Source organism: Myodes glareolus, chromosome 9, assembly GCF_982192425.1.
Source record: "Myodes glareolus chromosome 9, mMyoGla1.1, whole genome shotgun sequence".
In the NCBI taxonomy this organism is placed as follows: Eukaryota; Metazoa; Chordata; class Mammalia; order Rodentia; family Cricetidae; genus Myodes; species Myodes glareolus.
Window position 1 is genome coordinate 75,151,146 of NC_142034.1, and position 27,951 is coordinate 75,179,096.

The 27,951-nt window shown below is 49.2% G+C and overlaps 2 protein-coding genes across 5 annotated transcripts in view; both read right to left on the reverse strand.

Moving 5' to 3' along the window:
* Positions 1-612: 612 nt before the first annotated feature.
* Scgb3a1 (secretoglobin family 3A member 1) lies at positions 613-2,115 on the reverse strand. The gene is made up of 3 exons (XM_048451273.2): positions 1,969-2,115; positions 1,107-1,342; positions 613-740 (listed from the first exon to the last, which is right to left on the reverse strand). The coding sequence occupies exons 1-3, from the start codon at positions 2,021-2,023 to the stop codon at positions 717-719; spliced, it is 315 nt and encodes a 104-aa protein (XP_048307230.1). The 5' UTR covers positions 2,024-2,115; the 3' UTR covers positions 613-716.
* An 11,733-nt stretch (positions 2,116-13,848) lies between these two features.
* Flt4 (fms related receptor tyrosine kinase 4) overlaps positions 13,849-27,951 on the reverse strand; it is a 44,959-nt gene continuing 30,856 nt past the window's right edge. For 2 of the 4 annotated variants that reach the window (XM_048451256.3, XM_048451246.3), the window contains exons 24-30: positions 27,777-27,888; positions 26,057-26,156; positions 24,782-24,887; positions 23,924-24,072; positions 22,231-22,351; positions 20,456-20,541; positions 13,849-15,687 (exon numbers count right to left, since the gene is read on the reverse strand). In XM_048451256.3, coding sequence (XP_048307213.3) covers positions 15,489-15,687; positions 20,456-20,541; positions 22,231-22,351; positions 23,924-24,072; positions 24,782-24,887; positions 26,057-26,156; positions 27,777-27,888 — 873 coding nt within the window. In that variant the 3' untranslated portion in view covers positions 13,849-15,488. Of the gene's footprint in view, positions 15,688-20,455; positions 20,542-21,791; positions 21,956-22,230; positions 22,352-23,923; positions 24,073-24,781; positions 24,888-26,056; positions 26,157-27,776; positions 27,889-27,951 lie in introns of those variants that run through there. The other 2 variants (XM_085694885.2, XM_048451263.3) reach the window with 2 other exon arrangements.

The following is a 27,951-nucleotide window of genomic DNA, read 5'->3' on the forward strand; positions in this document are numbered from 1 at the left end:
GGACATGTCAGGGAGTCCCCACCTGTTTCACCAGAAATGAAAAACAATTCATCTTTTTAGCATTGGTGACTCTTCAGACGAATGTCTTCCACAGAGAGAGATCCATACCCCTTGATGATCGTGGGGGCAATGTATTGAAAACGAGATTCAAACCTCATCTGAGCCCAGGTGGCCTTTCCCTTTATTCTAGTTTGTGAGCAAATCACCTCCCCAAATTGGAAACTTTAAATTCCTGATTTTTCTTACCATAATAGGAATGGAAAACTTCAAGTCTTATGTCTTCGTGTAAAAGACCCAAGTCAGAGAGTTGAGTGAAGCCCTTCCCAGGAAGCATAATGGAGCCATTAATGGAGTTTGCTGGGACATGTGCCCTGATGGGTATCAGTGTTCGAGTTCTATGGGGCCTTTCCTTGAACATTAGGGTCAGACCATCATGGTCTCTTTGGTAGAACAGAGAATAGAGGAAATCAAAGGCATCCGGATATCTGAGCAAAGACACCAGAAACCACAGAAAGCAAGAATATCCTCTCCCCGCCCCCACACACACAGGCACGGCGCTTTTGGTTTCCTATAGGGATTGGCTTTGAGGCAAGAAGACACCAACTGCAGAGCTGCTCTAGTCACGTTTATTAAGGCAGAACGAAGTCATGAGTGGTAGGGTTTCCATCTCTCATTGAAGAGCACATCTTGGTAGGCTGAGTCATTCCTGGTTCACCTCAACCGAACGCTGTCAGGACCCCCTGGAGAAGAGATGCCAAGTTTAAGAGTGCCCTTCACTGTTATCAAGGATTGCTGAGGAGAGGACCTGGTCACCCGAGGTTACTCAGACAGAAAGCATAGCTGCTGATTCTGAGGAAGGTTCCTGTGAACCCCATGGGGGCAGTTTCTAGGACAAGTGTCATGGCCTACTGGTAGCCACTTGTGAAAGGTATACCCCTACAAACTCCTTGGGCTCCTCACAGGCTAGGGTATGGCTTGCAGGAGCAGAACAGGAAGGAGGGGTTCCCTGATGCAGGCTGGGCTGCCTCCTACATGATGGTGAAGGTGCCTGGAAAGGGGTACCCACATAGGGAGGGAGAGCTAGGCAGAGAAGATGCCCACATTACCAACAGTGTCTTCACAGCCCCTACAGTCTCAGGGCCCAGCTCCGTGACACACTTCCTGGAACCCTCTATGAGGGGATCCAACGGAACGCCCAGGCCGGCCAGGATGAACCTCAGGATGCTCAAGTAGCTTAATGGTAGGCTAGGCACAGCCCCAGCCACAGCCTCTGGAGCTGGGGCAAGGGCAGCCACGGGTTCTGCCACAGGTTTGGCCACTGAGTTCACGAAGAAAGCAATACCTGCCAACACAAACAGAGAACCTAGGGCCTTCTCAAGGATCCTGAAGACCCAGCTCCAGAGAGGGCACCTAAGGGAGACTTCACAGCCACCCACCTACTTCCTGGTTGGTGACTGCCCAGTGTCAAACGAGACACCAACAGTGAGGAAAGGGTGACCTCACAGTGGGCTGGAGGAGGGAGGAGATGGCTGCAGAGAGAGCAATAGGAGATGGGTAGGGTTTCAGAGTTGAGGCCATTCCTACTTTGGCTTAATGAATGGGGGACATTTATCAGGTTTAGAACAGATGGGATGGCCGTTCTCAAGCCAGGGCTGGCCTTTGACTCAGTTGTCAAGCTGGTGGGTGAAGAGAAGCCACAGGTGGGTGGGTATGCAAGAGGAAGGCTCAGTGGGTCTGACAGAAAAAGGCTTTGAAGGCCACAGGAAAAAAGAGGAAAGCCTTGAAGGGGTGAGCAAAGGAGCGTCTGGCTTCATCTGGAGGTGTTTCTGCTAGAGAAGCTGTCAGCAACAGCCGCTGCACCAGAGTGGGAGGCTATAGGGCCAAATGCAACTGGAATAGGGGCCAGGAAAGAGCAGGTACTGATGGTAGGTCCCTCCACAGAAGATGCCAAGCCCCAAGGGAACTTACCAGAGTCACTGAGCAGAGCCACACAGAACACTAGGAAGGTGATGGTAAGCTTCATGGTGGAATGAGACTCAGAAGATGAACCTAGGACACTCTTCCTGGAGCCTGTTCCTGAGGGTCTCTTATATTCAGAGGTAGAGCCCCACCTTCCTGAAAAATGTACTGTTTGCTCAGCTAATAGGCAGAACTTCAGCCAACTTCCTTCTGGGTCGTGGACCCTGGGAGGATTGCACATCCCACCCCAGGCCTGGGGATTTCCTCTTGGCAGGGTCTCCTGATCTCAAGTGCTGGGCCTTTCTTCCTGAGAACGGGAACGGAGGATGTGCTTTGTCTCTGTAGGGCCCACCCAGGCCTACACCTAGATACTGTGGTCTGACCCCACTCCAGCGTCACCGCAGTCTAGGCCTGGGGCCCATCCTTGGTGGGAACAGGCTTCCCACGGGTGTGAAAGGGCTGAATGGTTATGGAGGTGCTGGGGCTGGAAGGCTGAAGAGCACAGTGAAAATCGTCAGGACCCCAGATCCCCCAGAGAACTATTGGTCCCTGGTCCCAGGCTATAGAAATGTCACAGTGACAGTCTTCCCAGCTCCTGCTGGAGCAGGAGCCCCAGTGTATTGGAGCCAGAAAGGAAAGCCTAGTAGCCTGGCTGGGTGACCACCTCTTGACTACCTCCTTAATTGGGCCACAGGTAGCTGCTGATGTAAAAGGGTGGGGGCGGTGGGATGTTTCTCTGTCTTTAAAATCCCTCTCAAAGGCTGGGGATGAGGTTGTTGTGTTTAGAGTTTCTCTAAAGCCCTTTCTTCTCTGCCGCCCACAGAACTGTAGCAGAGAACAAAGTGTTGATACCCCTCCAATAGGCTCACTAATGGTGAGACCTGACTTCAGGAATTTCAAATGCCTCTACCACAGCAGATGAGGCATGGCTTGGTCTTCATAGCAGGTGTGAAGACCCACAGTGGGCAAATCCCCCCTATTTTCAGCCTGTGACTCAACACTGACCATACTCACATTGGCCCTGCTCATTCCTTACACCTTTTCCTTGCTGTCTGATCTGGGAGGTTTTGATCAGTCACCATTTGGAGTAGTAGGTTCAGTGGGAAATGAGTTTGCAACTTGTGAGGCTGCACCCCCTTTTGACAGTTTTCCTGGAAGGAACTCTTACAAGACGGTGTCAAGACCATCTGTGTTACTGTGGATCTAGTGGGCTCCACTGCCACCTCCACTGCCACCTCCTCAGGAGGGCACACTCAGGAAATGGATACTGTTCTGACCAGCCACCTTCCTGAGAAGTCACGCCCAACTGACTTGCCAGCCGTGTCTACCTTAACCTTGGCTTCGCTTGCTGCGATAACTATAGTCTGAAACACTAAACAGAGAATATCATAACTCATTTAAGGACTTTTACCAGGTGAATCTGCCTTGCTTTTCTTCTTTTTTATTTTTGAATTTATAATTATAAATACAGGCTGTGATATTGGTGGGTTTCACTGTGACATTTCCGTGTAGCATGCATGTTGTGTTGACCACAACTCACTCGTCCAATGCTCTTTCTTGCCTTCTGCCTTCCGTCTTCCTCCTCTACCCTTGCTGTACCCTAGTATCGCCTCTCCTGCTTTCAACCGTGTGTGTTGTATTTCTGGACCCCATGTTTGAGAGAAAACATGGAATATTCATGACAAAGCATGTTATCTAGTCTATATGTCTTTTTTTTTTTGCTATGTCTCTTGCTGTTAGTTTCTGATTTTGTTCCATTATGCTCTGATCAGATGCAAGAGATCATTTAAATATTTTGTTAGGACTTGCTTTAGAGTGTAAACTATTTTGGAAAAGGTTTCAAAACTGAAAAAAAAGTAAAATATATGTTCTTGCTGCTGGACGGAGTGTTCTGTAATGACTGCTAAATTCAGTTATCTAATGCAACGGTTTTCAACCTGTGGGTCGCAGCCCCTTTGGGAGTTGAATGAGCCTTCACAGGGTCGCATACCATATGTCCTGCATATCAGATATTCACATTACAATTCGTAACAGTAGCAAATTTACAGTTATGAAGTAACAACGAAAATAATTTTGTGACTGGGGAGTCACCACAGCATGAGGAACTGTACTAAAGGGTCACAACACTAGAAAGATTGAGAACAATATCTCTCATATACTGTGTTGTCTTCCTTAATTCACTAATCATTTGTTGTTTTTGTTTTAATTCGTGAGTCACTTAAAATTGTTCTGAATTCATTCTCTGTCCAGCATTTCATCCACTTTGGTATCTTTGGCTTCTCAGTTACTGAAAAGCTATGAGTTTTTGGAGGAGTCATATGAGCCCCCACACCATGTTTCTTGTGTTTCTGTGCTGAGATTTGTGTATATGTTGGGGTGGATAGTGTCTGGTTTTTTTTGTGGGGGCGGGGGTCTCAGTGATTAGCTTCTCTGGAAAACTCCATCCCCAGTCCTGTCCAAAAAGGAATCAGTGGTAGCAACAGCGACATTAAAGACAAATCAGATACAGTGATACACTTTGAAAATTTAAAAACTGCTTTCCGCCAGGCGGTGGTGGTGCAGGCCTTTAATCCCAGCACTCGGGAGGCAGAGACAAGCGGATCTCTGGGAGTTTGAGACCAGCCTGGTCTACAAGAGCTAGTTCCAGGACAGGCTCCAAAGCTACAGAGAAAGAAACCCTGTCTCAAAAAACCAAAAAATAAAAAAAAATAAAAGCTGCTTTCTACCAACAAAATTTTAAAAAGGCAACAAAATGTAGAATAAATGAAAAATCAAATTAATACAAAGTTATATATTTGTATAATATAGACAATAAGGAAGAAGCAAAATTGTAAGAAGAAACAAAGCTGAGAAAGGGAAGAGTGAAAGAACAAGAAAAGGAAGAGTCTCTGTAGCTCTACGAAGGGAGGTGAGATCACATTTCCAGGAAATGGATGCAGTGGAAATCACTGGGTTAAGTGAAGTAAGCATATGGACAAACTCCGCACGTTTCCGTCCCTAGGCAGATCCTAGATGCACATCTGTGTTCTGGTGTGCGTGTGTTCCAGGGTGTGTGCAGCTGTCAGGAAACTAGAAGAGGGATCACAACAGGGAGGGAGATATCTTAAGAGAGGTGGAGTCAGATCTCTGTGAGTTCGAGGCCAGCCTGATCTACAAAGCGAGTTCCAGAAAGAGAGAGAGACAGAGAGAGAGGGAGAGAATAGTGTAAGTACAGGCAATAAAGCAGAGGGGAACATGACAGAGTAAAAAGAAAAACAGCTGGGTGGGAAGGGGTTGCAGTAGTGTAATGACACATATGTATAAAGACGCCACGAGGAAAGTAATTACTCTGGATCCTAACTAAAAATTAGCTTTAAAAACTACCACGGATCTAATCCATATCACACAGACATCCGTGAATGCCTTTACATGCTCTTTGAAGGGAGGACTCTGACCATTGGCCCTGCCCGTCTCTAGAACCTTTCATCTTACAGAGGTGAAACCCGCACCTCCTCTTCCTCTCTTCTTCATGCCCTGGGAAATTACCATCCTGTCCTTGCCCCTTAGGTAACTCTAGATCCTGCTATATAATATCATGGATCAAGACTTTAGGCAAGCAGGGACTGCTGCAGCTGGAAGTGGGGTTGTTGGATCATCGTGTTTCTTGGTTTTGAGTAATCACCAGTCTTTTCCATAGCAACTGCGCCATTTTGCATTTCCATAAAAGCTGCACATATATACTCATTGGCAGTCCGGCAGTGTTATTCCATTGGGACACTTTAAGAACTAAGCACGCCCACCCAGCCACCTCTGACCTCCCCCTTCGCCATCTTTCTCTCTCTCTTGTGTGGTTGTCTCCTGTAGTGTGCACACGTTTCTCTCTGTCTCTGTGTCTTTATGTCTTTATATTTGTCTATCTCTGTCTCTCTGTTTTTCTATTTCTTTTTAAGTAATAAATGTTTACCCTTATGTTTATTTACTATGTCTTGTGAGCCTTTTATCCACCGTAACCGCCCGCCTGACTCCCCCGGCCGCATGGCGTTGCAGGGACTCACGGCCATCCTTGTCGGACTCTGCGAGCCGCCCGGGACATTCCATCATCATATTCTTTTTAAAAGAACAAAATTTGGTGCCGTGGACTCGAGAGATTCACCCACCAAGGGCCGGTCCCGGCTTCACATATCCTCCGGGACTTTGAGCTCCAACTTCCGGGACCGACTCGGAACCAAGGTCTCAACACCGACCCACCTGTTACAAACAACACCGGCTTCACTTGGTGAGTTGCTCCTCGTTCTGCTACAGAAGGTTGCTTTCCTTTGCTGGAATCGTGTTTGGACGACCCTGGGGGTTGGTCTGCCTGCGTTAGCACTGCATCCCGTGCTGTGCATTTGACATTCACTTCTTTTCTTTACTTTTTCTCTCCTCTCGTCATACCGCCGCTTTGGAGCGGCCCCGGCCTCTGGTTTATCCAGCTAGGCCCATAGCTCCCCACCCGTGACTTGAGGACACTCATTCACCACGTGGTCTTGGGTGCTCGTTCATTGCGCAGGTTTTCATGATTCAGACTCTAGACTCTGGATAACAATCGTCCATGGCAGACAGTCGCGGGCTTTTCCATCCCAGCCGTGACCTGGTGCAGTTTTTTTTTCGGTTCCAGACTTTTGCTCCCCTCTGCGGCTTATGGTTCGGCATGGCAGCTCAACAACAAACTGTAACTTTTCCCTTGCAACACGTGGCCGCCGCCATGTTCATTGGGGTCAGGTGACTTTATCACTAGATTCACTGAGAGCCAGATCACGCGACCAAGCTTTCTCATTCTTATGTATGTCCTGCCTTTCCTCTCCCTCTCTTCGGTGTTCTCATTAACTCTGATTACAGGTGTTTTGCATAGTGACATGCTTTCTGAAAGGGCCCATCAGAAACATACACTTTGCCTAATTCCTGTTCTCTGTGTATAATGATTGTTCATTTCTTTTTTTTTAATATTTATTTGTTTATTATGTATACCACATTCCTTCCATGGATGCTTGCATGCCAGGAGAGGGCACCAGATCTCATTATAGATGGCTGTGAGCCACCATGTGGTTGCTGGGAATTGAACTCAGAACCTCTGGAAGAACAGTCAGTGCTCTTAACCAGTGAGCCATCTCTCCAGCCCCAGTGATTGTTCATTTCATCTCGTTTCAGACTACAAAATCATAAACTGGTATGTACTTTTAAGCTGTTTTTTTCCATTGTTAGTTCTGCCACTAATCTTAATGTTACAAACAATCTTTTTTTCTTTCTGTCTGTCTTTTTACAAATGTGGATCTTACCTGTTAAAAATCAATACAGTCAAACTCAAACCCAATCTTCCAGACAGATTCTATACTGCAGCTATACCTAATAATCAGCCCTCAACTGCTCAGAGATCTGGGGAATGCGATATTTAAATGTTTAATTATTTAAAGAACTTTTCATAACCAAAAGAGACAGGTTGGCTCCTAGCGAACACTCTGTTTCCTCCAAGAAGACAAAAGACAGACGGTCACGTCACTGACCAGCATCCATCTGCAGTTTGCTTCGACTGCCAAGCGCTGACCATTGGGAAAAAACTGCCTATCACCTAAACTGGAGACCTCCAAATGTGGACATAATCACTGGAATCGACAGTCTAGCTGCGCAGGTAAGGTAGACCTGTCTTCCTAAAGATTTCTTAGTCCACAGGGTCTTCAAAAGCCTGGCAGGCTCTACATTAAACAACAAAGGTCAAATGCAACCTTCAGCGACCAGGGAGGACCAAAGAGTAGCTCTAGATGCCAACCAAGTAAGTTCTCTGTCATTTTTAAATCAGTAACAAAAGTAAAATCTTATCCTTCTCAAAGATCTCTGACAGTCTGATAGCTGAGAGGTTTTGCCAGGTTGTCTCACCAAATAAAAATACTTTTCATTATAATTTCTGTTTTTTACAAACCCAAGGAGTTCTTAATACAATGTATATGTCTAAAACTTCTGTTTTTCTTATAAGTTCCAGGGAGCCAAATTAAAAAACCCACCGTAAACAGGTCAGATACAAACCTCTCAATTTCCTGGTCCTAAAATTTTTTCTCAATTTAACTTTGTCCTCTGTTCTGCCAACACCCTAACCAGGTCCAAGGGACACCAGACATTTCCATGCCACAGACATCTGTCCTGTTGGGAGCAGAGACCAGCTATGCCAGGATGTGACCAACACCCAGCTTCTCTCGGATCTCCCTCACCCCCACACCCCCCCAAAGACGACGCCCACAAATCAGCCGGAAGCAGTCTTGAGAATTTGCCACCCCAATTCCTTCAACCTGTAATGTCTAACCTTCTACTTTTTATTATAAAAAGGATCCGGGAATGTTATTCCATTGGGACACTTTAAGAACTAAGCACGCCCACCCAGCCACCTCTGACCTCCCCCTTCGCCATCTTTCTCTCTCTCTCTTGTGTGGTTGTCTCCTGTCGTGTGCACACGTTTCTCTCTGTCTCTGTGTCTTTATGTCTTTATATTTGTCTATCTCTGTCTCTCTGTTTTTCTATTTCTTTTTAAGTAATAAATGTTTACCCTTATGTTTATTTACTATGTCTTGTGAGCCTTTTATCCACCGTAACCGCCCACCTGACTCCCCCGGCCGCATGGCGTTGCAGGGACTCACGGCCATCCTTGTCGGACTCTGCGAGCCGCCCGGGACATCCCATCATCATATTCTTTTTAAAAGAACAAAAGGCAGGATTCTAACGACCCAAGTGATCAGATTGGGCTCTACTTTTTACCATGCTGGCTGAGAACCAAGTTTAGGCAAAGCCCTGAATGACCCAAGAGGCCAAGAGGAGGTGGAGGCCTGACATCCACGAGGCTTCAGTGTCTTGTGGACTCCTGGTGTCGGTCCAGTGGCCTCCCTGCGCACCCTTCCTGGCGTTCTTTGTCTTTAAAACAACCTTCCAGCAGGATGTGGTGTTGCAGGCTTGGGCTTCATAACAGTACCTCATATTAAAAAACAAAAACAAACAAACAAAAAACAGAGCAAAATAACTTTCCTGGGGCTGGATGGTAGCTTACTAGCAGAGTAGTTGCCTCACAAGAGGAAGTTCCTAGATCAGATCTCCGTCCCTAGATCGGATCTCCAATGCTTGCTGAGAAAACGACAGACAAAACACAGCAAAACCAGCAGTCCCCAAACCCCAACTCCTTCCACCTTTGTAATTCAATAGGTTGAATGATCCCTTCCTGACTTCCCGTGAGCCTGCAGTGCGACCACAGGCCTTCGTCACATGACATCCTCACAGTATGTGTGTCTATATTCCCCCTCCCACACACTTTGCCCGGCTGCAGTCATCCAAGCCAGGGCTTATCCCCATCAGGCCCAATCCTTCATCACACACTGACTTTTAGAACTGTCCTTGTGACCACGCTCGGGGCTAGTCCCTGGGGATAGCTGAGATTTGCCTGCATCATGGGGCAGATGAAGTGCCTCTGATTTATCTGGAGGCTGTTGTCAACACCTCCCTGGTGACTGGAAACAGTATACAGTTACTTGCTCGCTCTGCTGGAGACCACTGGGTTGAAAGCCAGGGCTGCACTCTGTCAGCGGCTCTGTGGGAAAGTCCATTCCTGGCTTCTTCTAGCTCCTGGCGTTCCTTGGCTCTGACTATAGCCTTCCAATGCCTGTTTCTGCCATCAGATTGTGTGTGTGTGCGCACGCATATGGGTGTGTGTGTCTGATCTCTTTGCCTTTCTATTATGACTATATGTGATTGCCTTTAGGACTGACCCAGAAAATTCAGGAGAATTGCCTTGTCTCAAAATAATGAACTTCATTGGACGGCCAACCCTCCACGGAAAGTGACTTTCAAAGGATTTGGCAATTAGTACCATCTGCCTTTGCCTTCAGTACCTGTGTTGCTTTCCCACAGGCCAGTGGAGCGTCTCCAGAGGGTGTCAAAGCCTACCTGGCATGCGGAGAAGGAGGGGCTGGACAAGGGTGGTCAGCGCCCACACTGGACCTCCTCCACCCAGTTCCTGTACGCCTGTCCCCTGGTGGCAGAGCGCTGGCTATGATACTGAGGAAATGCTTGGCACTTCTTCAGATAACAGGGTCAGCTTGTCCCAGGACATGTTTGCAGGACATCCTATGGGCCAAAACAAACATTCATGCCTTGCCTATCCTCTGGGAATTCAGGAAGTGCTAGACGTAAACAGTGACTTTGAAGGCTCTGAGCATGAGCCAGACATCCACTTTGGAACTGTGGAAGGACCATGAAGGCCTCAGAGCTGGGTGCTCAGCCAATGGGGTGCTCCACAGAGGGGACCTCCATCATGGTTCCTGACTTCCAGAAGCCCCAGGGGGAGGTTGTCCAGACAGGATGCTCAGGGCTATGCCCCAGGAAACAAAGACAGCCTGTTTCAGGGATTGAGTCTGTGGCAACAACAGAGGCCTGTCTGCTCCTTCAGGGTTCATCAACAGGCCCCCTGTTTGAAAAGCCCCCAGGCCTGACCATTCTTTTCCTGTGCTTAGATTCATATCCCAGGCCCAACTCAATGCCCGGCTTGGCTTCAGGGTCTCCTTGGTCCATGTTTGGTGCCCCTCCACTCATGTGTACATACCTGGGCCCAAAGTGTGGCTGTCATGGGCCTGCAGACCTGGAGCTGAGATGTGGGCTTAGACTGCCAGCAAAGCAGCTCCCTTATTATTTTTTCTACTTTCATTTTTCCAATCACTAAGATATGCCACCCAGAGCTCTCCCTGGTACCCAGGCTAGTACATTATTAACCAAATTATGAACCCAATTCCATCTCTGAGTGAGGAGTACAGCTGCCCCGCCTGAGTAGGTAGACCAGCTTCTCCGCCCTTCAGACCAGGCATCTTGATCATTACTCATCATGGGAGTTGTCTGGGGGAGGCTGTGAGTCTTCCATGATAACCTTTTCAGTTTTTACCATGATTCATTGCCTTGTTGCCTTGCTGTGGACTAGCTAGGCTGTGGACTAGCTAGGTGGGAGCTCTGTCTTGTGATTATTATGTGCTGCTGTAGGATTGGTGTTACAGACATTGCTTCCATCTCTGTGTAAGGCCCAGGAAGGCCGTAGCTTGCAAATGGACTGTGTTGAGTTTCTCTTCGTTCTTTCTGCATTCTTTTCCCACCAGGAGGTGGGGATGGATGGACAGCCTCTGGGGTGAGTCAGTGTGCAGTGTCTTCCCAAGATCCTGGGCCCCTTCTTAAATCTATGGAGACGTCTGATCTCAGGTTCCCTTCCTTCCCACCAATATGGTCATCTTTTTTTAAAAATTATTTATTTATTATGTATGCAATATTCTGTCTGGCATGTATGCCTGCAGGTCAGAAGAGGCACCAGACCTTATTACAGATGGTTGTGAGCCACCATGTGGTTGCTGGGAATTGAACTCAGGACCTTTGGAAGGGCAGGCAATGCTCTTAACCGCTGAGCCATCTCTCCAGCCCCAATATGGTCATCTTTATCCGGATGTCATTATCCTGGGTCACCGCAGTTGGATGGCCAAGAAATGGATCCTTCTATCTCTCTCTTGCTTGAGTAGTCACCACAAGGCCAGGTGGGTACATTGAGGCTCTACAGGCAGCTAAGATGAGGCCACCACAGCAGGGTCCTGGATTCTGTTTAATGCCAGGTAAAGGCGGCTTGAGGAAGAAGCCAGGATCTATTTTGTATGGCTGGGGCCCCTAGCAGGGTCAGAGCAGTGAGGGTTGCTGAGCTCTCCCGGAATCCCTGGCTCACCCACCAGGAACATAGAGGTGCTGTGCCCTCCTCCGGGGCCACTCATGAATCTCTGCCAGCATGTTCTCCTCAGTGGCCTTCTTCCTCCTTCCTCATAGCTCAGCCAACTGGGCTGTGGGGTTCTTCACAACGGTGTATCCAATGTGCCTTGCTGGCACTGGTATGGACACCTTCACTTTGGTCAATATTGATCTGGCTCTTTCAAGCACTTCATTTTTCTTCTTCCTCTCCCAAGGCCCCCTACAAAGGGCTCTGTAGTGGAGAGGGTAGGACAGAGCTGTCAGTGTGGTTCTCGCTGGCAGGGCTCTGGGGATTTCACTTGGCCCCTGGGCTTGCAAGGCAAGCCCTTTATTGACTAACCTATCTCTTCATCCCTTGGTGGGGTAGGCTCATATATACGAACACTTGGTCCCCAGTCAGCGCAGCTCTTTGACCTGTTTGGGAGGGATTAGGATGCATGACCTTGTTGGAGGAGGTGTATCACTGGGGGAAGCCTTGGAGGTTTGTAAGGCCCATGCAGTTTCTATTCCCCTGCCTCGGTCTCATTTGTAGGTCAGATGCAAGCGCCAAGCTGCCGCTCTTGTGTCAAGCGTGCCTCCCTGCTGCCGTTCTCCTCACCATGACAACCATGGATTCTCACCCTCTGGATCTGTGAGATGCAGGTTAAACGCTTCTTTTATAGGTTGCCTCGGTCATGGTGTCTTGCCACACCAAAAGGAACTAAGACACTTGGCTTCTTCTAACAAGGGAAAAGCCCCATTCCCGAGGGCTCCACGTTTTGGCCTGATCCCCTCCCAAAGACTCTGCCCCTCTTACCATCCTCTTGTGATAGGGTCTGGAGAGGTCACAAGGGTTCAGCCCACTGCAGATGTCTACAGAGATGAGTGTGTATGTGATGGGTGGATCTTATCGACTTGATTGAACCGATGCCTACAACATCAGGAAAGCACACCTCTGTAGGTTCTAGAAAGGTTTTGTTAAGAATTAACTTAAAGGGAGAATTAACTCAAGGGAGCGATTTATGCTGAATGTTGGTGGCCTCCTCCAGAAGACTGGGGTCAAGATGTAATCAAAGGGAAGGGGTGGGAGTGGGGGAACCTGCCAGTGAACATGACTTGGTGGGATCGGAACATCCTCCAGCACCACGTTTTTAACCACAGCTCTCAAGATGGCAAGTCATGGGGAGACACTGAGGAGCCGATGGGCTCTGGTGTACCCCGGCTTACCCAGCTTCAGGGAACCACATCTGGTCACTTACCTTCCACTCTCAGCCTTGCACAACCCCACAATCCAGCCTGGTCTTGCCTCTCTGGCTAGTGAGAGAGGAGATCCAGTCCTGGGGACAGATTTCTGTCTCCGAGTCTATGGTCAAATGCAATTAATTATAGCATAACATTAAGTGTCAAAGTATTTGCGTTTAGTGTGGATTTTTTTTTTTCCTTTTAAGATTTAGATTTAGTATAGAAGCCACGACAAAACAAAGCATCCTGCCACTAGCAGTTGCCACTCTGGGGAGGGGCTCCTCCCACCAGAATGGCGAAAACCAGGCGACAACAGGAATCAAGGGGCAGGCCCAGAATGTGCAGCTGGCTCACCAAAGTATTGACCTCGTCTCCGGCCTTTGCCGGGGGTTCTTTTCTGTTCTCTTGGGCGAGGGGCCCATCCGACTGTATTGGCTGCCTGTTCTTGGGTGCTTAAGTCCACCACCAGGCCTGCTGCCTCCCAGTGGCCATCGCTGGTTTTCGCTTCTGGGCCCCTGGGAAACAATCTGGAGACAACCTCAGAGGTATGCTGGACCTGTTTCCTTGGAAGAGGACGTAGGGAGCTGGTGCAGAGGACTTGCCTGGAGCCGAGCCTTCTGTATCTACTACCGCTGGTGCTCAGGGGGCAACACGTGACTTTGGTAGATGGCAAGAAAGCACTCTTTACATTATAGATGAAGTAAGGATTAGGAGACCGTGCGTGTAAGCATGCTGGTATAGAGTGGGTGAAAGCTGAGCAGGCAAGCTAATGTCTCTTCAGCGCCCTCTGCTGGCAGTTTCGGGGAACGTGAGCAAGGGGACCGCGCCATGGTTCCTTTGAGCCCAGAGGCCTTTTTGGACTATATATGGTGAAGACCAGAATTTGACAGACAGCTTATTTAGAATCCATTCATTATAACTCAAAGACTGGCATCAAATTTATTATTATCTTTCGTTAAATATCTTAGATCATTTCAGAGAACACTGCCTAAAAGGGCAGCGTATGTTTTTCTTCCCCAGTACATGTTGTATGTTTGTAGTTACAAGGCAGGAGAGGTGACACAGACAGGTGATACACATGTGGGGGAGGGGTGAGAAGGGCTCCGCGCCCCCATTGCAGCCTTTGGTCCTCTGAGAGAACAGTCTCTCTGCTTCCACGAGGCAAGCTTGAGACTCAATCCCACAGCCGGGTTAGATGTGAAGGAGTGGGGGTAGGGGAGGGCCACGGGGGACAAAGAAGACTAGAGTCATACATGCATTCAACATATCATAGAGGAACAATACACTGAGTGGGGGAGGGTCTGCCGAGCAAGCCCCTGCTTGCTGTATGGTCGCCTGTCCTGCAAGCGTTTCTTGTCGGGGTGGAGCTGGGATTGATGGGTCTCAACTTCATGCAGCTTTCTTCCGGTAGTGACGGTTGGGCAGTTTGAGCCGGGCTGGAGGGGTTCTGGGCAGGAAGGCCCCAGCTTTCATGGAGACGAAGGTTTGATTTGTTCAGGTGTCAGTATCAGGTATAAGTACAGGTTTAGCAGAAGGCAGGGGCTTCCAAGGGGCCTGGGAACATGGAGCGATGGCTGAACGGCCCCGGGCCATGTGGTCCTCTGTGCCAGCGCCCGAAGCCTTCCTTGCCAGAATCCACAGATCCTGGCTCTAGTGAAAAGACCCAAGCAAGGGAGGCCCAGAATACCAGCTGGTTTCTCAGGCTCTGGGCCATGCACGTGGAGCCTTCAGGAGGGAGATGGAGAACTATATAATGGTGTGCTAAGATGGCCCTTCAGGTAGTTGTTGGGGACTGAGATTCAGAAGGACTGTCCTCGGGCTTTTTTCCCACATGACTCTTTGATGAGTATATTTTTCACAGCAGCACCTGATCTTCTGATAATAAAAGAATGGATCTTCTCAGCACTCGGGCAGAGGTGCTGCTTCACCGTGGTCTGTCATTGCACATAAACAGTTGCCACGGGCTAGTGAGTGTTTAGAGGACTTCTCCTCCATTCATCCTTCTGGGCTTCGAGATGGAAATGTGATCATCTCTCTTCAGCCCTGGTGGGCCAGGAGAAAGAAACGGGAAGACAGATGGAAGTGGGAGACTTCAAGTCGGGGAGGGGGGGATCGTGTTTGGACCAGGACGTGCAGGCTGTGGTCTAGTTCAACCTGGATCCACTGTGTGTGTGACTCTCAGACACATGCGTTCTTTATCAGAATCCTGTTAGCCACCAGCGTGATCAAAGTAGGTGCCGGAGAAGGGTTCTTTGCCGGAGTGCCTATCCGAGGGCCAGCATCTGTGAACGCTGAGCTACCAGGCAGCTGAACTGTGAGGGTGAGGATGACTGTCTGATGAAGGGCGCAGGGGTGGTGCAGAGTTCGAGGGAGCCCTTGTGTCTGAGTTTGACTCTTCCTGGCTAGGAAGACTGTAGAGGGGGATAGAAAACTCCTCCAGGGCTGGAGTTAAAGACGAATTCCCAGCCTGGGCCTCCAGCCTTGCCCTGCTAGGGATGTCCTCCAGACCAGCCGTCAGCAAGGGATAGGAGGCCTTGCCGAGTGTTTCCTTAATAGCTGCTGTCTGTGAAGAAGGGGGAGCCGGCAGATGGTGAGCATTCATCTTCTTTACACGGCTGGGAGACCTCCCCATACTCGCTGTTGTAAAACACCTTGACTCCTTGTGCCCCTTGGGTGGGCCGTCGACGCCTCCCCTGGGGGTCAGGGTGTCCTCTGGGAATATCCATGTGCTGGCCAGGACCTTTACAGCTGCCGAGACAGGGAGGATGGTCTTAATAAACAAAGTGGGGACCCTGAGTCAGGGTCTGATTGGAATCACCAGACACAGGCAGAGCGTGATGCAAGCACAGATACTCTGAGATGCGGATTTGGCATCAGCCAGCACAGCAGCCAGATCTGATGTGACAGGGACAATTTTCCTGCCCCAAGCCCCAACACAGGACCTTGGAAATGGCCAATTCCATCCCCTCAACCCTGCTGCTTTAGGCTAAGGGAAGCTACTTGCCCTGGGCTGGTGAATCCCATGCATCTTCTGATAGGTTTTAGGAAAAGAAGCACAGAGAATAGCACCCTCTGCTGCCATGTACAGGGAGAGCACCCTCTGCTGCCATGTACAGGGAGAGCACCCTCTGCTGCCATGTACAGGGAGGTGCAGGACCCTTAGCAAAAGTCCTCTCTGTCTTTGAAATTTTGATACTTGCTCCCTTAGGATTCTGACTTTCCCTTCACTATTTTCTTACCTCCCCACAAAACACCTGGGGTGTAGCACAGTCTTCCTGCTCAGGGCCCACTCTGAAGCAGTGGGCTCCTAAGACAACAGTCCCTGAGCTGCCCATCTCAACAAATGGAGTCAGTGTTCTCTCGGGCTCAAGCCAAACACTTGACTGTGGTCCTTGATCGTCCTCAGTCTTTATATCCAGTCCTCCCAGGGGCCCTCCGTTCTAACTGAAAAACACCTCCGCTGACACCCGTCTAGCCCTAAGTCTCTACTCCAGGGTAGGCTTCTCTGTCGACTCAGGTAATTCTCCTGGCATACGTCTCTACATCCATCCCCTCTTCCCTCCCTGGAGAGATCCTTCAGGTTAGACGTGACACTGGGGTCTCCGGCCACTCCCTCCAAGGGTTTCCATCACTCTTGGGATGAAATCCTAGCTTTGGGGCTGGAGGAGGGGCTCAGGAGAAAAAGCACTTGAGGACCAGATGTGCATGGTGTGCAAGCACGAGGACCAGATGTGCATGCTGTTTAAACACGAGGATCAGAGTTTTACGCCTAAAAGCAAAAACCAGGCAGGAGTGGTGGTTCGCCTGCAATTTCAGCCTTATGAAGGCAGAGACAGGGCATGCCTGGGGCAATCTAACTGGACCAGCTGAACTGGCAAGCTCTGGATTCAGCAAGAGTTATTGCCTCAGTGAGTAAAGTGGAGAGAGATTGAGCAAGACACCTCATGCCAACTCTGGCTCTCATAGGCATGCACATACATGTGCACCTGAACACACATACATGTGACACACATGTGCATGCACATCATATATACAAAGAAAAGCAATCTTAGCTTCTTACTATGGCCCAGGAGGACTTGCAGGCTCCAGCGCTTGCCTGCCCCCATCATCCTGCCAAGCTCCACCCTAGGCTCTCAGTTTCTTTGAGGTTTTTATAAAATGGCAATTTATGGTTTTTTTTATAGCATGGTGCTATCAAGAAAATCTTGATACCTTTCTTTCATCATCTGTAACTTGGTCTATTTTTTTTACATTGATTTATTTAGTGTTTGTATGTGTGAATGTGTGTGTACCTGCGTGTACATGTGTGTGCCTGTGAGAGAGAGAGAGACAGACAGACAGATAGACACACATGTACATGTGGATATTAGAGGACAACCTGTGCTTTTCTCCTTCCACATGGGTCTTGAGGATGGAACTCAGGTTCTCGGGCCTATCGGTGGGGGTTTTTGTCAACTAAACCATCTCCTGGCTTCACAATATTTATCTTGAAAACCAAATGGTTCTAATAGGAAATATCCCAGAGTTTATTCTTCTAGGTCAATGTATTTAGGTACACTTATTTTTTTTTAAGTTAAAAATTTAAATTTGTGGGTGTAGTGCATTTGTGTGTGTGTAGTGTGTGTGTATGTTTATGTATGTTATGTGTGTGTGTATGCCTTCAGAGGTCAGAAGAGGGCACCAGAGCTGCTGGACCTGGAGTTACAGGAAGTTAGGAACTGCCAGATGTGGGTACTGGGACCAGGACTCGGTCCTGGGAAGAGCAGCAAGAACTCCGAACTGCCAAGTCGTCTCTCTAGCCTCCAGGTATCCTTCTAATATGTAGATTCATGTCTTCAAGCTTGTTCTTGGCTTACAAGTTTAGGACAGATATTAATTATTCACACTGCCAGCAGTTTCTTCAGGGGCTCCGGTTTTCCATACCCCACTTCTGCTCATCTACGTTTGTCCCCCTGGATCCTTTTATCTCTTTATTTTGGTTTACTATAATTTTATTGGTTCTTTTCATTTTTTTTGTTTGTTTTTCAAGACAGGGTTTCTTTGTATCCCTGGCTGTCCTGGAACTCACTCTGTAGACCAGGCTGGCCTCGAACTCACAGAGTTCTGCCTCTGCCTCCTGAGTGCTGGGATTATAAAAGCATGCATCACCACTGCCTGGCTTATGCTTACTGGTTCTTTTCATTTCTTCCATAATAACCTAGTCATTTTATATTGTCCCTGGAGTTCCCTGGTCTTCATTTTAAAGAGGATTTGATTTTTTTCTTTCCTGTGTTGTCATTTTTTTATTTTCATATTTCCCGCCTGTATTCTGAGCTATAGAATTTCTGATTCTTGGTGCAGTGTTTTTTTGTTTTAACAAATTTCATTCTCATTTGCATATTGTGTTTGATTTAATCTTTAATAAAAATTTATTTTTACTTAATGTGTATGAGTGTGTTTCCTGTATGTATGTGTATATCACATATGTAAAGCACCCATAAAGGCCAGAAGAGGTGTCAGATTCTCTGGAACTAGATTTACAGATGAGTGTGAGTCACCATGAGGTGCTGGGAACCACACCTGGGTCCTCTGCATGAGCAGAAAGAGTGTTCTCCAGCCTCAGCTTTCCCTGTTTAATAAAGATCCTTCTGAGTTCCTGTTTTAGTTTTGCAGTAACTTTAGATGGAGAGAATGTGTGTTGTTCTCTTTGTGAACACTCATGCTGGAATTTCCTACATCAGAAGCAGCAGGTTTACCACTGCAGGGGTTATCACGGTTCCTAAGTGGGAAAGTCAATCCTCAGTGCCCCTGGGATTCGGTTCATGCAATGGACTGATGTCAGAGAAACTGGGGTCCTATTTCACACTGCTCTTACATTGCCGTGGGGTCACGCTACAAGTAGGACCCCACCAGACCCTGGCACCATACCTTCAGACGTCTCAGCCTTGAAGGACATGAATCAACTACACTTTTGCTCGCTCTAAGCCGCCCAGGCTCAGGTTTGCCATGACAGCAGCAGAAGGTAAACCGAGACTGGTGGCTTCCTAGGTTCCCTCATCCAAAAGCGTCATTCCAGACCCACATCTTTAGTTTCACCGCAGGTACCCCTTGACTGCATCCTTTCCAAAACCTCTACCCCGCCCTGCTTTATAGCAACACCACCGCCAGCTCTTCCCGTGTGGTCCTGCTGCCCAATCCAAACCTACATGACTCAAGCTCGCCTTCCACCCGTGGAGGAACGGGGTTCTGCAGAGTGTGGGGTCTGCATCTTGAATGGTCGTTTGAAAAAACAAATGATATAATTGGAAGTAAGGAAGAATTGGTGAAGAGTGTGGCCTTAGGGTTAAAAAAAGTGGGAAGGACCTGGGCCAGTCAACTCCCTCTTCCTCCCTATAGACTTTGCCCATCCACAGCCTGCCATTCCTCAGCACCTGCCCCGGGGACTTGCTACTCCTTTTAAGAGTTCATCAGGATGCATTTCCAGGAAACCCTGTGCATACAGGAGCGCCCTCTGCTGCTGTCCTGGTGAGGTGCAGCTTCTGCAATGAACAAAGGCTTTCTCCTCCTCCTCTTCTAGTCTCCTCCCCTAGCCTCTCTTCCTCTGAATTATGGACATTATCTTACTTCTGTCGGGTCATTATCTTATCTTTTGGAACTTTCTTCTTCCCTCATCACTAGGCAGCAATCCCTTCCAGTTCACCAACCTCTCTGAAGCAATGCCTTCCCAAGATAGCTGTCTCTGGAACTCCAGACTTGGGCCAAGGTCTTTGCTCTTCTCTGTTAAGCTCCACTGTTTACTGTCTGTGTGGCACATGGCTTTCATGGGACTATCCCCAACTGGCCCTCCTGCTGTGGTTTGGTTCTGCTTAGCATGATATGTCAAGAACACATACCCAAACACACATACACACAGAGAGGCGCAGAAACGCACAGAGAGTCAGAGACACACACGCAGACACACATATACATAGATAGACACATACAGACACAAGCACATACACAGATACACAAAGACACACATGGACACAGAGACACAGACACACACACATAGACATACATATATACACGCAGACACAGTCACATAGACACACATACACACCCACATAGACACACTCACACAGAGACACATACACAGATACACACAGAGATACGGACACATATACACACAGACACAAACACACATAGAGACACAGACAACACAGACACACACAGACACACACACACACCTTCCTCAGGTGCATCATAGGCATGAGCTGAGGGCCTTCATTCTAGCTCCTCAAGGAATCAACTGTTTAAGGAAGTGTGGAGATTTAGATTTCTACTATCATCATCCCCTTTGGTGGTGGGGAGTGGGGCAGGGCACTGGGTGGAGCAGTGATTTGGGTCTCGGAGCTGCTCATTTTGAAAACACAGAGAAAATGGGAGGCACAAAATCTTTCTGGCAAGAGTGCCAGAGCACTGCCAGACCCCGGCTGCACTAGCGGGCTCCCGCTAAGGCCCTCCCAAGGATGGCGCGCCCACTTCTGGAGGCCCTTACCTGAAGCTGCCTTCTTGTCTATGCCTGTTCTCTATCTCCTCAAACTCCTCCGAGGCCAGCACCATCCCGCTGTCTGTCTGGTTATCCTGTGGGGAGAGAACCAGCCAAACCTGTGGGCCACATGTGAGGCTCTCTCGCAGGGCAGCTGCATCCCTGCCTGGCCAGGTGTTGAGGAACCTGAGCCTTTCTGGCCTTATACCTATATCTATGGGGACTGAGTTAGGCCAGTCATTTCCAGCCTATCAGAACGTGCAGAGAGGGCCACATCTCTGACACACAGTGAGAAACTAAGGCCTTGGTGGAGGTCTGGAGGGGAGGGGCCGTGTCTGGTCCGTGGGACACTCTAGACCGAAGGGCAACAGGCTGAGCATGTGCTCATTCTGAGGCTCTAGGAGGTGAGAACTGGAATGTCAGAGCTATTCCCAGAGGTCTTCATTGAGTGATGAAGACGTAAGCCTAGGTATCTGTGGCCTCCCTGAAGACCTTATCACCCACGCTTCTCGGGCCACAGCTCACTGTGTCCAGGATCCATGGCCCTGTTGGACGGAATCAGGTCTGAAGCTGTAGCACTGACCCCAAGCCCTCGGCCACCAGAGCTCAGGCCTGGGGAGCCAGGCTCATCGGTGACAGACAGACACACTTGTTGAGTGTCACAGAGCCTGACCACATGTGACCTGATCTGAAGACACCCTGCAAACTTCTTATTCCCCACATCCTAACGTCTTTCAGTGACACATGTGCACTCTGGGTTAGTGGTGCCAACCACCACCCATAGGGGCATCTGTGGCCTAGGCTGTTGGAATGTGAGCTCTCTTCCCATTCACATATATGTATGTATGTGTGTGTGTGTGTATATATATATATATATATATATATCATGAATATATGTATATTCATGAATATACATGAATGTCACAGTGTGTGTCTGAAGGTTAGAGAACAACTTGGAGTCAAATTAACTCCTTCCACCATTTGGAAGGGATTGAACTCAGGGTTGTAAGCTTGTCCATTGAGCTGTCTCACTGACTCCAAGTTCTCTCTCTCTCTCTCTCTCTCTCTCTCTCTCTCTCTCTTTCTCTCTCCTTAAAAGCCATGATTTCCACACAGCTGGGATAAGATGGGCAGGGAGGCCACATGTGAGAATGACCAGCAGCCGAGAGAGGAGAGCTTGGAGTGACCACCAAGACACAGAAGAGCTTAAGGTATTCCCTGAGCCTGTTATTTTCAAGGACTTTCCCAAGAAGACACCTTCATGCCTGTGTACTGGGACCTGACTCACGGTAGGTGAGCGACTACCAGCCAAGGTGCCGTCAACAGAGGATGGGACAGGAAAATGTGGTGTGTGCACACAGTGGGGTTTTATTCAGCCACCGAGAAGAATAAAACACTTTTCTTTGCAGGAAATGAATGGAATTGGAGGAGACCACGTTAACTGAAATAAGCCACACGGAAAGACGAGTACAGCACATTCTCTCACGTGGAAGCTAAAAAGCGGTTGACCTGGAAGCAGAACAGCCATTAGTAGAAGTTGGGAAGAGGGAGAGGAAGTAGATAAAGGGAGACTGGATTTTATTAATGAATTCTAGATGCATGTCTTTAAATATCATTGCATCCATTAATATGGACAATTTAAAAATTAATAAAATTAAAATATTTTAGAAGTTATGCTTGTTTTTCTGTTATTTGTATTGGGAAGACTTGATGCTGTTCCTGCCTCTTAGCTTCCCTTGGTTCCATCTGAGGTGCCCATCCCTCCTCCCTCCACCTGCTCTTACCACGGAGGCTTTGTAGGTTGTAGGGGTCATGGGGAATTCTTCAAACGTCTTCATCCTGGAGGAACCTGAGGTCTGAGTCCCTCTGGTCAGGCACCCGGGAAAGGACACACAATTGTAGTATCTGTGGGGAGGACACAGAAGGTTCTGATGAATTCATCCTAGCTTCTCCTATCTTTCAGGCTGCTTCTCTTCCCAATGAGATAGGCCTTCCAGCTGGAAGCAGCGTATGGGCGGGGCCGAGGTCCAAGGTCTGGACTGGTCCTCAGATTTCACGTGGGTACCCATTGCACAGCTCAGCTGATCTTGGCATGCCCCTCCTCGCTCCTTCCCTGCACTGCCTTTTCTCTCCTGTAGAAGAGAACTGAGTCCAGTGTTGGGACTCTGCCGTGGGAGGAGAGGAGGGAGCTACCCCAGGCTGAGCATGGTATGGAGCCCAGTGGCAGGTATGACTTTCTCCTCAGGGTGGGCCACTGGGACGAGGCAGGCCATTTTCCTGTTACTAACCACGGACTGCCATGCCCACATATGCATATGTGTGCACAAGTGTCAGTGTGCACAGGGTGTTGGGGGCTTGGTGAATGCAGTCTGGCAAGCACCAACACGCTGTTCTGTCCCCAGGCATGTCACTGCCCTGAGCATATGGGACAGGAGATGCACAGGAGACAGGAGCCCTGGAGTCCCAGCCTCTGTCATGCTGGTGAGAACATGAATGGTACAACCTAGTAGTAGTAAATTGCCAAGTGTAAGAGACCTTGGACCCAGAATTCTAGAAACAGGTTGTTCACTCCTGGGATATGGTGAGTGTGTGGTCTTCACTGCTCTGAGGGCCTTGTCTGTGGTCCTGGGGACAAGCTCTAGAGAAGAAACAGAAATTGCACCCTAGGAGGGATCTTGGCCCAAACACAGCCACTCTACTTTGTGTTCCCAAAGAAAAAAATGCTCAAGATGGGGCTGGAGAGATGGCTCAGTGGTTAAGAGCACTGCCTGCTCATCTAAAGGTTCTGAGTTCAATTCCCAGCAACCACATGGCTTACAACCATCTATAGTGAGATCTGGTGCCCTCTTCTGGCCTGCAGGCATGCATGTAGGCTGAATACTGTATATATAATAAATAAGTAAATCTTAAAAAAAAAATGCTCAAGATGGATGCTCCCTTGAAAGCGGAATGAAGGGGAGGGAAACAGATTTGGAGGAGGCCGGTTCTGTGGTTTGGATATGGTTAGAGTATGTCGCCAAGGTCCGTGTGCCAGAAGCTTCATCCCCCACGTGGGGACACCAAGGCGTGACCAAGAGCATGGGAGCATCAGCCTCAGAACGTTGGTCCTCCAGATGCTGAGATGCTATAAGAAGAGCAGTGAGGGCCTCTGGCTCCCTCTGGCTCCCGGTCTCACCACAAGCTTTCTTCTTCCTTCATGTGCTTCTGCTATCATGATACTACCTGCCACGATGCTGTCTCCAGAGATAAGCAAATGCGGATGCCATGTTCTTCAGCCTCCATTAATGGGAACTGAATGGGCCTCTTTTCTTTGTACAGCCTCAGGTATTTTGTTACAGCAATGGGCTAAGACACTCAAGGGAAGAGACCTCTTGAGTCACTGTAAGTTGCTCTTCCTTGAGGACTCATAAAATATGACATCTCCAAACCACTGTCACCATCAGACCCATGCCCAGTCCTGGGGAGAGAGACACTGACCTGGCTGCCAGGCTGTGGCAATGCAGACTGGGTGGACTACTCTCGGCGTCGGCTTCGGTGATGTGCAGAGCTGTGGTGGACGCCTGCATGAAGCCACCCTCCTCCGAGCTCTGAGAACTGTGCAGGGCCATGCATTCCTCTTCCTCCTCCTGGCAGGAATGGAAGAAGTTTCCAGGGTCAGAGGCTACCACATGCCCACCCCCAGTGTTAATGCTGCACTCAGGACTACTGTGGTCTCAACCTTTGCCACAGGGTCGGGATGGGTTGTGCGTGTGATCAAGTACTCTGAGGATTAAGTGGGTCTATGGTGGGCCCTAGCATGCTTTAATGTCCACAGCAGGTCAAGTGTGAAGGTTGCTAGATGCCTGCTGGGCTGGCCTTGTTCAGTTCTTCCAACCTCCCTTCCAGGTCCAGGAAAGTGGGACAGGCCAGACCTCAGCAGGGCATTCTCAAGTCAGGTTCTGCTGCTCTCAGGAAGTAACTTCTGGGAAGGGAGACATGGAGGATGCACAAGTCCAGTGTTTTTGTGCTCAGGGGTGCTAGGAGGTAAATTTGTTATCATCGTGTTTTAGGATAGCATTGCCTTGCAGGCTTAGTGTGGGCTAGCTTGGGACTCCTTGTGGGTAAAGATGACCTCTGACCATCTGCCTGTATGGCAGCTAGAGAAGACACTGGTGATGTTTGCCCAGCTTCATGTTGAATGAGATGGAGCCGTGGGCAGTGGGAGGTCAGACATGTATGACCCTTGCTTGGTAACTGACAGGTGACCAGGGCTTAGAGGGACTTAGGAAGACAGACAGAGCAGGAACTCAGGATTGGGCCATGGGTTAAGCAGGAAAGGACAAAGGTGGGGCTCACCTGCCAGCCTCCACCCTGAAGCAGGTCTCCCAGGATCTCCACGAGCTCGGAGAAAGCCGGCCTTGCTTTAGGGTCTCCAGACCAGCAGCTCTGCATGATGTGGCGTCTGTGGGTTGCAGCTGGCTGTTGACCTGTGGTCTGAGTGCACCATGACCCTCCCACCAGCTGGCCCCATCACTCTATCGCCTGGGTCATTATGGCAGTTTGGACAGGCAGTGTGTCCCCCTAAGGTTCATGTGATGAGAGGTTGGTCCCTAGAATGGTTGACCACTGTGGAGGTGATGGACCTTACAGAGATGGGACCCGCTGAGAGATCTACGGGGCTCATGACTGGATTAATGCTGGTCTTGAGGGGTGGGGTCTCCTGAGAGCAGGCTATTGTATATAAATTCGCTTGTTTCCTGTCTCACTATGTGATCTGTCACTTTCATGTGCTCCCGGGATGATGCCATCTGCCATACTGGGATGCAGACAGTAGGCCTCCACCAGAGTTGAGTTCGACAAAAGGGGTGTGTGTGTGTGTGTGTGTGTGTGTGTGTGTGTGTCTGCTTTTGAACTTCCAAAATTGAGCTAAACAACCCTCCCTTGCCCCTTATTAAGTGTCCTGTGTCCAGTATGTTATAGACACGCAAAACGGACTAAAGTCTGTCCATTTGTTCTGCTGTTTCTACTTCAGATTTAGTACTGGCCGTCTCTCCTGCCTGTCCCCACCCTTCTCTAGACATTTTCAGTTCTTAAAGCGTTTCTAGTGCTTCCCAGGTGCTCCCAGAGTGTCTGTGTCCCATCTCATTATGTGACTACCGTCAGCGTGTGTCCTCAGGGGCAGGGACCTGTTGTGGGAGTATCTTCCGCTGCCTCAGCCAATAGTCGCTGAAGCACGACTTCACCCGCACCAGGGACCTGGCCTGCTTTATGGGTTCTGGGTTTCCTGAGGATGGTGCAGCACTGGGTCCAGGATTGGGGCCATGTTAGTGGATGAATGATGGATCAGTGCTGGTGTGAGACAGTGTCTACCACGATGTCATGTACCTGTGCCACCCCCTGCCCACCTGCTCTCCTTTCCGGGCTTGACTACCATCCCCTGCCCCACAACTCCATGCCCTCCTTCCCTTGAGTGTCCCCCATGCGTTCCCTGTGACCGTACTCCATTCATGTTGATTTCTCTTTCTGCCTTCTGTCTTGAGATCTGCACCAGTTCTCTCCATTCCCCATGACTGCACACTTTTCCCTCGATGCCTGTCCCCCAACAATTGTGTGGCCAGCCAGGAGACTCACATGGCAGGAGTGGCCAGCTCTGGGGCCCTCATTCGCGTGCCATCCTTCAGCCGCTGGCAGAACTCCTCGTTGATCTGCACCCCAGGGTACGGAGAGGCCCCTGATGGAGGAAAAGTGGTGGGGTGGGTGGGGTGGGGAGCAGTCTGCCCTTTGTTCAGTCCAGCCTATCTTTTTTTTTTTTTAAGACAGGGTTTCTCTATAGCTTTGGAGTCTGTCCTGACTCACTCTCTAGACCAAGCTGGCCTCAAACTCGTGAAGATCCACCTGCCTCTGCCTCCCGAGTGTTGGGGTTAAAGGTATGTGCCACCACCATCCAGCAAGTCCAGCCTATTTTGTCTCTTCCTCTCTTCTACATTGCTGCTGGTGTCAGTATGATGTCTCTACCCAGGGGCTGGGCTAGCTGCTAGGTGCCCCCCCCCAAGTTGTTCCTCTAATTAAAAGAGGCTGAATTGGGCCGGAGAGATGTCTCAGCAGTTAGGAACACTTGCCACTCAGTCATGAAGACAAGAATTCACATCCTAACACCTAGGTCACAAGCTGGGCATGTGGCACATGCCTGTAACCCCAGATCCAAACAAGGCAGAGACAGGAGCATCACTGGGGATTGCTGACTTCCAAAATAGCCAAGAAAATGCCAACCTAGTTCTTGGAGATACCCTGCCTCAGAGGAACAGACAGAACACCTGATGTCCTTTTCTGACCTCCAAGGGCATGTACACAAGCACATGTACCCATGTAACCCACACATAGCTGTGCATATTCTCTCTCTCCCCCAACACAAATCAATCAATCAATCAATTAATCAATCTTTAAAATAGGATTGGTGAAATTGTTTGTTTGCTAGGGTACCACGAGCATCCACGTAGTCAACGTGGGTTGTGAGACTAGTTCCTGGGATAGGGGTACAGCCTCACAGAACCTGTTCAACACAGTCCTGAACTGCCCAGAATCTTCCTGCTCCTGTTTTTAGTAACAATGTTTCGTGACTGCCATTCAGTGACATTGATGTTTTGCTCATTGTCTTCTTCCACCCTTCAGGAGGCCTTCATCCTGTTCCCATGTGGGATTTGTGTAAGCAGCAGGTGTAACTGAATGCGGTGGTTTGAGTGAGAACAGCCCACAAGGCTCATAAGTTTGAATGCTTGGCCCCCAGGGAGCTGAAGTGTTTGAAAGGACTGGGAAGTGTGGCTTGGAGGAAATGTGCCACTGGGGGTTGCCTTTGAGGTTCCAAAAGCCCATGCCAGGCCCAGTATTTCTCTGTCTGCTGCCTAAGGATCAGGATGTAGCTCTCAGCTAGTTCTCCTTGCCTGCCTTCATTCTGTTCTGCTCCCACCATGATGATAATGGAGTACTGTCTAAAACTGTAGGTAAACCCCCAGTCAAATGCTTTCCTTTATGAGTTGCCTTGGTCATTGTTTCTCTTCACAGCACTAGAACTGAATGCGTACTGAACTCCTTATGGGATCCATGGTGAGGAGGCTGCCACATGAACCAAGGTATTGCTCTGCTCAGCATCTAAGTGGAGGTAAAGTCCTCTGGAGGGCTAAGCAAAGCTGGACAGTGGCAGGTGAGTGGGAGGTCTCTCTGTGACTCGCCACTTGCCTCAGAAGGCCCTGAGCTAATAGATCCACACACAGCTACAGTTGTATGACCAGACCCCCCCCCACCCAGGCAGGTGATCCCCTTCCCTCTCCTGGGGGGCACCTTGCCCTTTACTCACCCAGGGAGAAAATCTCCCACAGCAGCACTCCGAAGGACCACACATCACTCTGCGTGGTGTACACCTTATCAAAGATGCTCTCAGGGGCCATCCATTTCAGAGGCAGTCGGGCCTGAGTGGTAGAAATAGATAATACAGTGGTGGAGGGCGGAGAGAAGAGGCCAAACACCAGGAT

Bases quoted from the DNA above. Each gene is read 5' to 3' on its own strand.
- Scgb3a1 (XM_048451273.2), bottom strand. From the start codon at position 2,023: ATGAAGCTTACCATCACCTTCCTAGTGTTCTGTGTGGCTCTGCTCAGT. The intron at 1,343-1,968 runs GTAAGTTCCCTT...TTGTGTTGGCAG, and splicing joins GGCTCTGCTCAGTGACTCTG to GTATTGCTTTCTTCGTGAAC. The intron at 741-1,106 runs GTAATGTGGGCA...TCTCTTCTCCAG, and splicing joins GGGCTGTGAAGACACTGTTG to GGGGTCCTGACAGCGTTCGG.